Source organism: Notothenia rossii (assembly GCF_949606895.1).
Source record: "Notothenia rossii genome assembly, chromosome: 12".
Classification (NCBI taxonomy): domain Eukaryota; kingdom Metazoa; phylum Chordata; class Actinopteri; order Perciformes; family Nototheniidae; genus Notothenia; species Notothenia rossii.
The window spans coordinates 6,544,414-6,560,179 of NC_136911.1; the positions used below are offsets into that span (position 1 = coordinate 6,544,414).

The 15,766-nt window shown below is 41.2% G+C and overlaps 1 protein-coding gene across 11 annotated transcripts in view; it reads right to left on the reverse strand.

Annotated features, from left to right (window-relative positions):
- ntng1a (netrin g1a) overlaps positions 1-15,766 on the reverse strand; it is an 83,378-nt gene that overhangs the window by 32,925 nt on the left and 34,687 nt on the right. For all 11 annotated transcript variants that reach the window (XM_079662153.1, XM_079662152.1, XM_079662159.1 and 8 more), the window contains exon 3: positions 13,772-14,415. In XM_079662153.1, coding sequence (XP_079518279.1) covers positions 13,772-14,415 — 644 coding nt within the window. The remainder of the gene's footprint in view (positions 1-13,771; positions 14,416-15,766) is intronic.

Sequence of the window (15,766 nt, forward strand, 5' to 3'; positions counted from 1 at the left end):
AAAAATGTACAGGCTACAGAAAAGGAAAGCACCTTCTGATTGACGGCTAGTCTAACCCAAAGTCTAACCCAGGCTGGTTTACCATTTTTAAATCATGTTTTTAATTCGGTTTATTTTGTATAAATGCAATAAACATAGGGAGTTGAATCAGAAGTCATAACTGCCACGTTTTACAGCCTGGCTGCGCTCATGATGACAATAGTATATTTGTTGTGTAAAAAATTGATACGCTTAAGTAGCCAATTAAGACTTGAAGTGTCACTCAGAACACGGACCTAGCTGAACTATGGCAGCTGGTTTAAAAATTGCAGCACTCTAAATGATTTGTAATGATTGTTTTGGTGAGCTGGTGAGGGGTTCTTGTTTCTGTTGTATGTTCCTCTAAAAATAATTCATTATACATTTAGAAAAAAAAGACTTCTTGCAGTCTTGCAAAACTAAAATGATGATAATTAAAAGCAGCCAAGTTAAAGAAACAATATACTTTATTTTGTGATTCTTGTGCTGCTGGTTCAGTCCATCTCTGGTTCCCTGCTTTGAGGTAAATGTGTCGCCTGCCTGCATCAATCGACCGGGCCATCCATCTATCGAGTCCTCAACATTACTAATGTATGCAGTTGGACATGCTATCCAAGCAGGAGTCAATCAGGGGGTCTTTACTGCCTGTGACATGCCAAGCCAGTTCAATAGAATCGACATGCTGGGCCTCACTGATACTGCTCTCAGCTAAAGACTGTTGGCTGAGGACCCGGAGACAGAAAATGCACTGCAGAGGAGGCAGAGAGCTCCATCATTGAGGGGATAGTGCCATAGAGATTCAAGGAGAGGCCAGGTGGAGGAGAGATATTAAGTGATCTTGTCATTTCATAAGCGACATCGATGACTGCCGCTCTTAAAGGAAGTAACTCCCAAAAGGATCCTGCCGCATTGATCCGTTTGGGTCGGTAGCTCGGCCGCAAACTGCGAGAGGTTAGACTGTATATGACCTCTGTGTGAGAGAGTGTGGAAATAAAGAGAGAACTAGTGTAATGTACTGTAGCAGAAAAAAAAACATTTGACTCCTCCACAGCCACACATTTTCTCATTAATTATCCAACACTTTTGCACAGTATACATTTTGTACTGAGTCTCACCTAGTTTTTGATAAGGTTCTAATCATATGAAATAACACCACAATGAAGTGAACATATACAAGTTACAACTCAGAAGTGTTACTTCTTATTGGTCCTCTGTTATCTTGTTGCTTTGCTAATGTCACTCGCCATTAAACTGACTTAACACTTACTTTTGTTACATAATCCCAATGTCTGGAGCAGACATCTCCAATAGCTACACCCACCAGGGACCAGAAACTGGAACCAGGGTAGGACCCGAAGAGCAGAGGGGCTAACTCTTAGCATCTCCTTTCCGTCTTTATGAGGTCAGGGCTGTATCCGTGTCATCTGTTGGGTTTGTAAATAACTGAGAGACCCTGATAAACCCTAACCCCAAAGGGACAATGTTTCCACTACATTGAATTAGAAGCTGCATGGACTCTGGTGAACAATGAGAATCACATGAGATGTAAAGATTGCTTGTAACAGGGCATGCAGGTTTATGTGTGTTTGTGCAGACAAAACTAATTTAGTGATTAGCTATTTGGGTTGGTGTTAATAAGCTGGAGAGTATTCCTAGAAACTTCACAACACATTTATAAAATGGTCACTCTTACTATTATTTTTCTCACAGATTTATTGTTGCAGTTTGTCCGTTGCAGCAGGGGAAAAAAGTATTTATGAATTAACATCTGGTTGATGTTGCCAACTTTGATTTGAGCTGCAGTTCAGAACAAAGAATAATATCACTACTTATTCAATCAAATACTGACAACAAGAAATTACGCAAATCTCCTTTCATCAGCTGCGAGGTGAGATTATTGCTGAAATAGTGTTTGTCCTACAAACCGTTTCATCAATAAATGTGCTTTATTTTGTCATCAGTATTAACTGATGGTAAAGTATCATTTAGATAACTGAGAGTGTATGTAATGAGCACAACAGGCTGATCTATATTTTCCTATACCAAGTCTTATTTGCATGTATTACTGCTGCACATTCATTAACCAAAATAGAAGGTGCGCTTTGAAACTCCACACCACCTTGTGCTTGTCATAATTATTTGCATTTCAACTGAAGGTGCACAATATTAAACTGAGGGTGCAATGTCTCCGTCACGAGATCTTTCTAAATAGTGGCAGGGCTTCAGATGTCTTTCTCTTATCACTGAATTGTTCATGCAAGTGCAATTCAATAGTACAGTATACAAAGGCTTCCCAAACGGGTCAGTGATAAAAGAATAAAAAAAGAGGGTCAGTGCAGTCAAATGAACTATGGTAAAGTATGGTAAATATTTGCTTTAAAATAACTGTGACATACATAAAGGCAGCCCTTGTGATATGTTTTGGACAGCGTAGTAAGTCAATGCTATTGAATTTGACCCAGACCCTCAAATCACAATCATCTAGCATCCTCTCATTTATCAAAGAACATTTCCAATGAGACATCATGCTCCAGTAAGTTACATTACCTTCAAAAGAGCATAGGTCTGGAAAATTCAGTACAACTCTTTTTCTTTGTTTGATTGTTATTCTTCCTCTCTTTTGTCAGGTGCAGCTCTATTGTACGCTCCTGTTCTGCTTGAAGGCTAAAGCACCGTCGGATAGCCGTACATAATGAGCGTCTGCATTCATCGGCCTCCCCGAAAGATAACTTGCTCAGAATCGCTTTTCATGACTCAATGATCCCATTATCAAGCATTTTTTATTCATCACTCCCTGTCGTCTTCAGATCAGAATCAAATATCTCGCTTGGGGAGGTTTGGGATCTAAACACATTGTCACTGTCACTGTGTGTGCGTATTTGTGTGAACACAAGGAGAATTAGACAAACAGGGAGTGTGTGGTGACGCTCTCGACACTTCTCCCTTTGTTCGAAATATCTGCTTCAGCTTATGATGGGGGGATAAACAGCCATATGGTGTTTTCTTCACTGAAGTGGCTTTCTTCTAGTCACCCATGCTGATATGGCTAGCTCAGTGGGATGTCTCACTGATAAGAGAAAGCCAAGTTTTCTGCATTTCTGATTACCGTAGATAATTGTAAATCATCACCACTTTTTTTGGTCATTGAGTTGTCAGGTCTTAAAAATACACATTTCTAGATATGGCGACAATGACATAACCAGGGCAGGGAATAGTTAAGTTAAAGCCTTTTACTGTCATCATTATACACAGAGTATAACGAGATTCAGAATGCAACTCTGTCCCGGTGTGCAAAAAATACAAACACATACATAACACTAAAATAATAGGATAGCAATAGGACAGACAACAATCATACGGGGGAATAAATAGTTAAAAATATTGATATACAAATAGTACTGTATATAAAGTGCATTAAAAGTGTGTGTATGTGTGAGAATGCTTACGGTTATTGCATTATGTGTGGTGGTTAAGCAGCCTGACGGCCCAGGGGTAGAAACTGTTTTTGAGTATGCTTGTCCGTGACTTGAAGCTCCTGTATCTTCTCCCAGAAGGCAGGAGAGAGAACAGTCTGTGACCTGGGTGAATAGGTTGTGCTTATGGCAAATACGTGATATTTATAACGTATTTATGGTATACTTAATTTTTTCGGGGAAATTGTTGGAAGATAGATATGTATTTATGAATGCATTTCAAATATTCAATCACTTTTTAACTTGGTTATTTACTCTACCCCTTTTTTCCAAATCTAAATATTCCACTGATATAACAAGCATACAACACATAATCAATTTAGTATAGAACCATGTTTAAAATAGTTCCGAGCAGAGTGTATTATTTTTCTCCAGATGGCATTGACAATGCAGGTGTTGCCAACATCTATACCAATTACCAAATCATCAGTGTGGTGGTGGAGGCTGCAAGTGAAGGAGAGGTCAATGAGGGGATTAGTCATGAGACCCTGACAGGAGCACCCATTATGAGGGAGGCTGTAGCTGACAAAGAGGGGGGGAGGAAACGTTGAAAAAGGCCTCTCCATTAATGAAATGGGTCACCACATGAATGCTGAATGTGCTCTGTCGACAGGGAAGAAGAGATAAAGCCTCCGATAGGGCTGCTTTCTGTGCCCCAGACCCTTATGTGGCACAATGGAGAACAATTGGCTACCTTAACTTGGAGATAAAAAGGCTTTATGAAGAATCAGATCGGAAAATTGCTCATTGTATCCATTGAGATTGTCATGATATGAATGTAACTGCATGGTAAACAGTAAACAGATAATAAATTGGTTTGTAGGCGTATTAATGTATGGGTCATGACGGGAATCAAAGATGCTGCCTGCATTATCTTGTGTGTGTGTGTGTGTGTGTGTGTGTGTGTCTGTGTGTGTGTGTGTGTGTGTGTGTGTGTGTGTGTGTGTGTGTGTGTGTGTGTGTGTGTGTGTGTGTGTGTGTGTGTGTGTGTGTGTGTGTGTGTGTGTGTGTGTGTGGGGATTTTAGATTGAATTCCTGCTGGACCAGATTTGGATTTATGGAACAAATATGGGATGTCTTTTGCCTGGAGGATAAGTGCGATCACATTTACCCAAACACACACATACACATTTGCTCCCACCAGATCCCATATGTGAGAAGTGAGAGTCTTCCAGTCTATGACATAACTCCAATCTGTTGTCTGTGCTGGCTATTTGTAGTGATAAGAACGCTGTTGTTATTTATTTCCTTGATTAATACGCACATGAATGAATGGGAAGTGATGATAACTTGCGGCACCACGGTCCCCCAAGCAGATAAGGGTGCCTTGCTTAAGGGCAGGGTGCACTGCCATAGTGACTCTCGTTAGCAGTCCACTCAATCCTGGCCAAGACTCCAGAAAGTGAACGAGAAAAACTGAGTGTATATCCGGGTATTTTGTATTCAAGAGAAAGACAATTTTAGCTTCATTAGCCACTTAGCAACTTTCATAGGAAAGAACCGGGCCCTTCTCGCAAACCTGTACCCAATTCTAAACATTCATGGTGAATGCGGGGACTGGATACTTCTGAAGTGAAAAACGAATGTTGTTTCATCCCTGAGAACAGGAAGGGGATTTGTTGAGGCGACGCGCTACCAGTCCTCTGCTCTGACGATAAAATCTTCATGTCACTCGTAGCTTTCCTCCTCATATCTCTGGACTCAGCCCATTCCTCCGGCCTGTGATAAACAGTGAGGGATTGGCTTGTACCCCTTCTCCGGGTTCAATGTCAGTGACACGGCGGCTCATCACTGGATTTTATTTGTACATAAAGGTCTCAGTGTATCTGATTTTATCCCACAACGGAGTGGTTCTGTGCCATTTACAGGAAGCAGGAGTTGTTTGTGTCATGTTGGTCTCAGTGCGAAACATCATTTGTTTTTTTGAAGAGAAGGCACCCTACAGTAAGTGAATATGAAATCATTTTATTCTTGGGAAATTGGGAACCTCCTTTTATTTCGACCCTGCGTTTTTATGAGTGGGTTCACATTAGTTATGATAAATGACCTAACGCTTTTCTGCAGAACAATAGTTTGTAGGTAACATGCGAGGAAAGATAGCAATTAGTTCACAAATGCAATGATGAGAAACACCACAAAGAAGCAAACACAGATGTAAAAAATGAGAGATTTTAAATACTAAAAAGATTGGCTTTGCAAATATTTGGAGTATTAATTGTATGTTACAATATACAGTGTTGTGGTTAGAAACAACACATATACACATTTATTTTGTATGTTTACAAGAAAAGGTACACATTTATGCTTTACTAAGCTAAACATCTTAATTTAAATGTTTGAATATGTTTTACTGTATGTTTTTTACTGGAGTAAAAGCTTGTTTTTTCTGTGTTAACAGCACCATTTATCTTAAGAGCAAGTATGGCCACTTTCACCTTGGTGCATTTTCTCATAAAAACTACGCCTTCAGAGTTTTCTATGGGAAGCCTCCTTTATCAATGCATGCAGCAACTTCTTTCAGACAGGAACAAGCTGAAAGCAAACACTGCTGTTTGTGTTGTGAATATAAAAAAAAGAAATATCATGGGCCTTGTGAAAGTACAGTACAATAGGTTTAAGCTGGATTGTCTTTGGAAAGGGGCAATTCAGCAAACAGAGACTAAGCAGTCCAAATCCATCCCTCTTTCATGCTGCCATTTGTATGTGTGAGTGGAAGTCAGCGTGGGGAAAGAGAGAGGAGGTTTTAATAAGTAGCTAGAGGGATTGCTGCTTAGAAAAGGTAGTTGAGGTATGGACATATTTTTGGACGAGACGTATGCCCTTGACCAATAAAGAAATACCGTTTTTGTTTGCTGTAACAAAACAAACCATCTTTTTTCTCATAACTGCAGCACAGCGCAGACATTGCACAACTTTTGACCTTCAGAGAAAACTTTCTGAACAGGGAGTCTTAAATTCATATTTTATATGTGCTTTACTTTTCAAACCAGCAAAAATGTGATTGATATGATAGTTTAAATCTAACAGAAAAATAAATATAAATCAAAGCTTCTAATTATGTCGAGTACTTCAAATTGCAGTACTTACAACAAAAGACACTGATTTTATTGTTTCTCTTTGATTCGTGGAAGTGTCCCAGTGATGAAAATGAAAGGCCTTTTTAAGTAGCCTGTTTAATTAAATGCTGTTTATACATTTGGTTTGGCAAGTTCGGCTTCCTAAGCTTCATTTTTAAAGTCTACAAAACTTGAATGGTATACCACTATAAAGATGAAATCCTGCAGAATATTATGTCATATCAGACAAGTTAGAACTGCTTTGGGGGATAGCTTTTGACAGATAGCTAATCCATCAATTTGGATTAAAAGCCAAAAATATTAACCTCATGTTGGCGCCAGAGTAGAGTAAGGAGATACCAAAGTATATATAAGAAAAAGCGACCAGTTACAGACCGACAGGCTGACATAATGCCAGGGAGCTAATTAAGCCTCTGAACCCTTGCTTAATTGACAGGAAAACATCATCATGCAGAATCCTTTTCTAAAAATATGTTCAATTTTTGAAGGACACAGACGTTGTGATGATGGTCCGATGTAGCCGGCAGCTATATGCAGATCCCTGTGCACAGGCAGCTGTGGCCTTTAGATATTGTGCACTACGCTCTGCTGGTGCCGTGGTGACGCATCTCATACTCTGCCTCCGCCTATCGCATTTTTCAAATCCGCCCTCTCCGCATATTCTTTCCTTTTTACCTTCATGGTTCACAAGTGTACTGCTCGGGGAGGTGTTTGCAGCTGGAGATATGCAATTAATTGGATAGGGGGGACAGCTTCTATATTAATTCCGCCTCGCACAAAAACACACCCACTACAGCTGCCTCTAGATAGGGAGTAAATGATTGTGAACGGTAAATGCTAAACACAAATAAACCACCGGAAACAAATGTATCATTATTGTTCCCATTATGTACATTAAAAAGCATTTTAAAGTGTGAGAAGCTAAAGCAGGAGCTGAGGACAATAAGGGGACGGCAGGTGTTAGGCGCGGTCACATCTCCACAGGGAGAAAGGAAACTAATACATCATATTAGGATTTATTTTTATGCAGAGTTGACCTTGCTTCTCTGCAGCTGGAGTTTGGTCCCCAAAAAAACTGTTGTTCGAACACCCATGCATACTTTTCAAAGCCTTATCAAGCAGGTACACCAAGAGCATAGGTAGAGCGTGAGATAAAGCTTTCTGCCCCAACTGATAAAACATTTCTTTTGAGCTCTTCAACCTGGCAGAGTCAAGCTGGGAGGGCGTCAGCGAGAGACAAACCGGGGGAGGAGGATCAAAGCTAGAGAAGTTGAGAAACAACCTGGACGGAAGTCAGGAATGACAGGCGATACATGTGTTGATGGAAGAAGGAAGACAAGACAAAAGAAATAAAGAGGCAGTCGGGGCTGTTGAGGAGCATCAGGAACTGGCTGATTGAGCTTTCGCAGTAAAAACATCAGGAACTGGCTGATTGAGCTTTCGCAGGTAAAAAGTAAACAGTAAAGCAGGATCAAGTGAGGTGAAGTATCTGTCTGTTATGCAGTAAATGAACATTCAAAAAAAGGTCAAAAGCGGGGACCTACTCTGCCCCACAGGACAGTAGTTTTAAAGAAAACATCCAGTCAAATCGGAGTAAAATCTTCAATGAGAAGCCATGATTGTTCAGTTTCCAACCAGGGTTCACCTGTTAGTAAACCACCCCTACTGTGCGTTTCCTCTTCCAATGGACCTACATGTTTAGGAAGGTAGTTTATAACTTCAAACTGCACTTACTCAAAACACAGCAGAAAGAAATAAAAGAGACATTTTGCCCACACTTCATATTCAAACTAATACTCTGCTAAACTTATCTTACTCACAACCCCCAGCATAATTTATCTTGGGATAGTGTAGAGAGTGTTGAACAACTTTGATTGGATTTAAAGCCTCGTCAATGGGCCTATGACTCAAACTATGAATCTTATCGCTACCTTTCTTGAGTTGGTTTTTGGAGGGTGGGGACCTCGGGTCAATTGCCGTTCATTGCGTGCCTAATATCATTTCAAAATATGAACTTCTGCCTGCACAAGAAGTTTAGGTTTAGAAACAAAACCACTGTTAGTTTCTCTCAAATTAACTTAATGTTGAAAGTCCAGCCCAATGCACCTTATTTTGTTACTTATATTACACCAGTCAGTAGCTCTGTGGTTAGGGTTAGGGTAAGCGAGACAAAAGTATTTTTTATTTTTACATAGAACTTAGCCCAAAGCCCCAAATTCTAACATACTCATCGGTGTCTCAAGGGCACTGGCCAAGCTTGTATTTGACACGTTTGAAGTGAGAACTATTTGACTACATCATTAAAATGTTATTTATGCTTTGATAATCATTGATTTACCTTTCAAAGGGAAATTAACTTACTTACATTACTGTAAGCACATTGGTCTGGGACTGGGTCTAATAATGGCAATGTTGTCTTTGAGCCTAAACTGTGTACAGTAGTAGGGAACTGGTGGCAGTGGGGCCAACAAAGTGACCAATTGATAAATGGCAGAAGAATGAATTGGATGTACGATTAAAACCACTTTACATCGGGGTGGGCCCACCATGAGCTATCCCTGGATGTGGCACTTCCATTCTCATTATTCTACAGTAAATATGAGAGGGACATACATTAGACATTAAAGCGTCTCAAATACAATCACTTGACTCATTTTTGCTGGACTAACAAAAGGGCTGCAGGTCATTTAATTACAGCCATAAATCTAACATGTGAGTTATAACAGATGGTCCATGTTATCTGAACCTCTCAGCTCGGCCTGTCCTACCAACGAGGCATTCTCCCACACAATGACTAATGCAGACTGCTGATTTAAAAAAAGGCGGAAAATGCAGAGCACAGCAAAAGGTAAATAGATGCTTATGGTGACACAGAGTGAGAGAAGAGAGAGAGGAGAGAGAGAGAGAGAGAAGAGAAGAGAGAGAGAGAGAGAGAGAGAGAGACAGGCACAGAGAGAGGAGAGAGACACAGACAGAACAGACAGACAGACAGACAGACAGACAGACAGACAGACAGAGAGAGAGAGAGAGAGAGAGAGAGAGAGAGAGAGAGAGAAGAGAGAGAGAGAGAGTCGAGAGAGAGAGAGAGAGAGAGAGAGAGAGAGAGAGAGGGACAGACAGAGACTAAGGATGGTAGACAAGTGGAATGACTTATTCAAGGGGGAAGTGGGCAGGGAGAAACATGAAATTAGCACAAATAGATTATCTGTCGACTACAGGCAGGCCTAAAAGCAAGCCAAGCGCTGTGGAGGGAGAGGGAGGAGGGAAAAAAGCAGATTGACTTCTTGTTTGTTCCTCCCTTAGGGGAGATCCGATAGAGCCATCACTCACTAAATTGCTGATCAGTAGTTGGAAACAGCTGTAGCCAAAGCACACATGCACAGTCTGAACTACATGCCAATTAGAATATCAATATTATGACCCATGCACTTTTGGGAAGAAGAGCTGTATAATGTTTTATATGTGTTCTCGCCTCTGATGGAAACTTTGATTTATCGTTATTTTTTTAAATAATTGGACCAGTCTACATGCTACAAGAAACTCATATAACTTATTTTCTTTCAGATCACAAGATAGATATATCTGCCAGATGAGAGTGGCTTCAATTTTCCTAGCCAACCCTATGCAAGTAAATAAATTAACACTAACTCAAACTATCCCTGCGAGTAATGATAATACAGTCCCAATGATAGAATAGTGTGCTGCATTCTGCTTAACACTAGACACACTATTGCAAATGTGCAGTGATCTTACTGCACAAAATGCAATTGTTTCCAAAAACACATTTTAAATGAGTGGGAATGATGACTAAAGTGTGGAGGCATGGTGACATATATACATTCTGTGGGCGATTGCATTGGGTATGGAAACATGATTACTATGGATGATTCAATACCGTTAGTATATAACTATAACATATTACATTTTGAAGATATTTCCCAAAAACAAAACATTGTTTTAAAAGTCCAAATGTTGTCTTCAATTATATTTCCAAATGGTTTCACATATAAGGCGAGCACTTGGATGTAGAAAACCAGAGAGACTAGATTTAAAGGCCGACTCCTACTTTGCTTTACATTCAAAGGATTTTCTGAGAGTTTTGATTAGCTAAAGTTATAGTGCATGTGTACTCAACCATAACAGAACACGGGACAATTAAAACCAGACCGGGAGTTTTCAAGGCAGTATCCTGAGATGTTAGAGTACATGGTCAGTGTAGGGATTCACAGCCACTGAACAAGAGGCCGATGGGGAATCTAGACCAGATAAAAGGTCGGTGCATCTAATGAACAATTCGCTTCAAGAGAATTTTCTGTCTAACCTCAAGTCAAAGTGACAGTGACCTTCTGTGTTAATGCCCCACGGTACATACTGTATTTACTTTAGAAATTGAATCACAACTACCAAAGGTGCAAGGGTAAATTGTTAAAACAAACTTTGCTTCGATCTATTTTTTTTCCTGGACTCAAACAGGGTAGAAACTAGCTTTGAATTTAGATCAAGATAGGTGGCAAACATCATTTCTTGGTTACTGACAGCAGGAGATAAGTTTGGAACTAATAGTCTATTACCAGATTTGTTTTTTTAAACCTTGTCGAATGGAGAGGATTGTTTATTTTTTATTTTTTACTGCTTGCAATGTGTATTCTTTGGTTTATTTGGAATTTAGATGGTGTTTATCCCTCAAGTGGCGGTACAGGAATGGAATGGGGCTAGGTCTTTATAATTCAAAACAGGGACCCAGAGCAACTTCAGAGACAGGAGAATTCAAGTGAAACAGGGAGATGGGACAGGTCGAAAGAGAGAAACTGGGAACCAGAAAGAGATCTTTTGTAGCCCGAATCTTCTCCAGCTTTAATTACAATTTATTGATCACAGGCGGGACGGAAGAAGACGAGGGGGAGATAGAAGGAAGAGGGGGAGACGGTTGAGTAAATTGCAGGCTGCAGTTACTGTAAAGCATTTTAAAATAGAGGAGCAGAGCAATTATGCCACAGTCATACAGTGTAATTAGAAATTCCTTCCAACCCTCCACACTTTCTATCTCCACACACACCATTTAGCCCTGCTTATACAATAAAACAGTAAGGGTGTCAAATTCATTTAAATCACCAAGCAGAATGCATTGTTCACATCCATCTCACAGCTCCACGCATGGTTTGATTTGAAATTCTTAACATCGATTTTTTTCTTCGGAGTGCCTTTGGTCTGGTCCTCCTTTGTAATCAACCATAATAGAATGGCCATGCATGACACATTGGTTTTCCCCTGTAACTACTTGGGCTACATGTTACTAATGGAAAGAGGTGTACTTCTGCAAAGTTAAGCTAGGAAAGCTCACTTCCTTTCCTATCTTGTTCTCGTGTTGGTTGACCTACTTTAGCAAAGAGCTTAGATGAACTTTGTTTCTCACACTGTTGTGGCCAGGGCAGAAAATCTGCAAGCTCTCCTACTGTATTTCCCCCCACAACCCCCTCTCCCTCCTGATCCAGAGGAATGGCAGCCAAGTCCAGCATAGTGAAATATGCCAGATTCAAGCTCACTGCCCCTGCAAAATCGCTCCCGCCGAGTCTCACAGAACCGAATTCCGGGGGTTAAGGAGCTTATGTCTGGTGTACAACGCACGGAGAAAGGGACACTGAGCGGTGATTCGCCATGGGAGAGGGAAAAGGAGAGTGAAGACTGTGTGTAGTGTGCATCTCATTATGTCTGAACTATGTGTTACCTTTGGTAAACAGTGGAAAACATTGCTCAGATGAGCGTCACTCTGGGAGCAGCTGGCTGGGTAAATGACAGCGGCCCAATAGTGGTGTGCAGCCATTGCTCAAATCTACAGCCCCACAGGGATGCATGAGTTTGGTCATGATTAGTCAGATAGAATAAATAATCTACGCTTTATGACAGCACGCTTCATTCCAGAGTGTTGAATGGATGCCCCGTTCAACACTTTTGTGTTAATACATTCCCTCCAGTTATTTTTACTGAATGACCTTCTCAATCAGGAGAAAAGTAAAACATTCAATTTCTGAGCGAGGCATTCATTATCATAGCTGGTTTTGCTCAAGGGTACCTTCCATTTACAATACGTTGGAGCCATGTGTCGAATGACTGTCATTTCATGGCATTATAAGGAAATCAACAAATTAGAGATTCATTAAATAGCTTGAAGGCATTTGACAATATTTTTCGTAAATAATGTCACAGCAGCAAAGACAATAGAACAGCACGACTATAGCCAGCGTGGCATGAGAATGAGAACAATTGAGATCTTTAAATTAGCACCTGATGCTAATCCTTGCCCTCAGCTGAGAACGTTTTGATTTATTTTTCACACACACCACATTGGTTAGACGTTAGAGCAACTGTTGTTTGCTGTGCCCTGAGCACCCTGATATTTCTATCTGCAGTCATCTTCCCAACTTCCAATTGTTGTGACGTTTACGCCAGTCTGCACTTCGGTACTGTCATCCCTCTCATGTGTGAAAAGCAAAGGGTAATTAAATCTTCATTCCTTCACCCCCAACACCCATATTCACATCTGTTGAATTGGAAAGCCACACAGTGTAAAACATATCTACTTAAGTCTATGCCCCAGTGACTCTTGTCGTAGCGTCAAGGAGCATGGGAAACATTTGTCGTCCTTTCCTCTAACAGCATAATGGCGTCTTGTTTTCATGTTATATGACCCTCTGTGAATTCCTTAAATCAGGCACTAATTACAACGCGCAGTGACCTGACGGCTGAAATGTCTTCCACGGGCTAATAGACAGCAGAGTGAATTTTGTGTCCAAAATAGAGTGCTTCAGCAAGCCGTAAGCATCTCAGTTAATTAAGACATGCTGACAAACTGTTGAACTCCGCACATCATTATGGATCCGCTGCCTAATTGGAATGTATGGTAACGGTAAACGCATTTTTCTTCACTATTAAGTAGCTGTACTGTCGCTGCAATAAACCACAGGGGAAACAGAGAGGTAATCCAAAACGTGTTCCTTTTAGGGAATTAGTCCCCCCCATTGGTGGGAGTAGCACCCCAGGGGTTCCTAGTTGGACCCCTGATTTAGTTTAATTGGCATAAATTCCCTTACAAATTTGGAATTGATCAAATAACCTTTGGGGCCCTTAGCTGTCTGAAACCGTGGAGCCAAATTGCTTGTTTTGCCTGCTTTGCTCTTGGCATGATCAGAAGAACTCAAGTCTTACCTGCCATGGACTTTGATGTCAGAAATGGCGTAGAAGTATCTGGTCAGTTTGTCCTCGTCCACCATGGTAGCTCCTGTGGCAGGCCGCAGCAGACGGATTCTCAGGTCTGTGATGGTGAAGAAGTCCCGCAGATTCTTGGTGGTGTCCAGTTGGCCATAAAGCGAAGCCATGTTGTGGAGTCGGGGCCCAGCAAACAGCGCAAAGCGGTCCTTGATCTCAAAGCGCACCGTTTTGTCATACTTCCACACGTACCCTCGTGAGTAGTCCTCTGTGCAGATGATGTCCAGCAGTGTGTGCTGAGTCAGGTCCTGCACCGTCTTGGGCTCCATGGTGAAGGCGTCCAGACAGTCAGTGGCATAGAACTGGTACGGCTGCCAGGTTCTTCCATAATCCAGAGACTTTTCTAGGACCATCTGCTCGGGCCGGCCCGACTCAAAGGTGAGGACGATGTCATCAGTCAGCTCGATGGTCTTGTTCCATGATAGCGTGATGTTTACCAGAAGGGCCTTTGGGTACTTCTGCCAAGATGTGGACTGCCAGAAAGTAGTGGGATTACGGCCCTCGATGTCAAACATGAGCTTTGGAGGGTGGGCCAGTTCCTCTGTGTTGGCGTCACATTCATTGTTACACATGTAGGGGTTCTCCTACAGTGAGAGCAAAACAGAGAAGGAAGAAGACATGTTGTTAGTCTTTGCAAAAAACAAGCAAAAAGGTTATTTTCAGTCAGATTTTTTACTTCACAATGTAGGCATCATGTGCATATACAGTACATGCTCTGCTGGGCATAGTGTGCAGTCACATATAAATAATCAAAAGCCACGTAGCTATGTTGTACATCAATCTTTGAAGAACCTGCCAACACCAATGTTTAACTCAGTTAATTGTCACTGTCATTAGAGTGCTTCCTCTCTGTTGCATTGTTACATCCTGTCACTACAAATGTCACACCCTTCCCAGTCCTGAAATGAAGATGTTGGTGCAGCATTCTAATGTTGAAAAAAGAAATATTGTGACCACAAATGAAATAGTAAACTCATCACATAACATGAATAGCCAAGTGATCTCATTGGTATCTGTTCAGACTGTATCTGTGTTCTTGTGTCTTATTGACCTTTTCCCACTTGATTCAGTAACACTGAGCACATTGACGCCTCCAAACCATAGACCTAAACCTTGTAGACCATTTAATCGGTTTCATCATAACTTCTTTAATTAAAGAGTTCTATTTTAATGCCTTGTTTCAGAAATATAAATTGTGTTTTTTTAGAGTTTTATTGCAAGCTTTTTTTTAGATTATTCACGCTGTTTGCTTGAAAGAGATATTTCCAAAAACATTTGTCCGATTTACAACAAATCACTACAAGCCAATGTTCTCTCCTTGCTCCCTGGGGGCTCCATCTAGTTGTCAGGGGGAGGAGGCACTCGTCCACGAGGACCTTTCAAGTGCTACAAGCGCCAATTTATCAGGACAAGATAATCCACTACTTGATTAGGTGAGAGATGTCACCCTGTGTGTGCCTGTGTGAGTGTGGCAATGTAGTGAGGACACAGGGAGAGGGATCAGGACTCTGATGTAAGACAGTCTAATGAAGCGTTGAGGCAGAGATCGAGTAATTTAAAGGGAGAAACGGCTTCAATTCGGCTAATAAGCCTCGCAAGTTTTTTTCTCATCCTCCAAGGCAAGGTGACAATGAAACAGGGCTCTGTCAGGGCCTGTGACTGTCGGAGGGGCCCATTAATATCCTGTCTGGACCGTCCCCTACAGGCTTCTCCCGGCTCTGGACAGCGGTGGCACCCGAGGACACGGCGGAAGAAAGCAGAGTGACAGTGGAAAATTCCATTTTGGTTTTAGTGTACCATCTCATGGTGGGAGGTTAGGTGTGCCATTAACTGCAGCATCTGGTGTGCCATGTATCTACAGACAGATGTGTAATAAACTCATATGAGACAGTTATGCCTGCTTAGGGGGTGAGCACATCTCTAAAAAACACACTT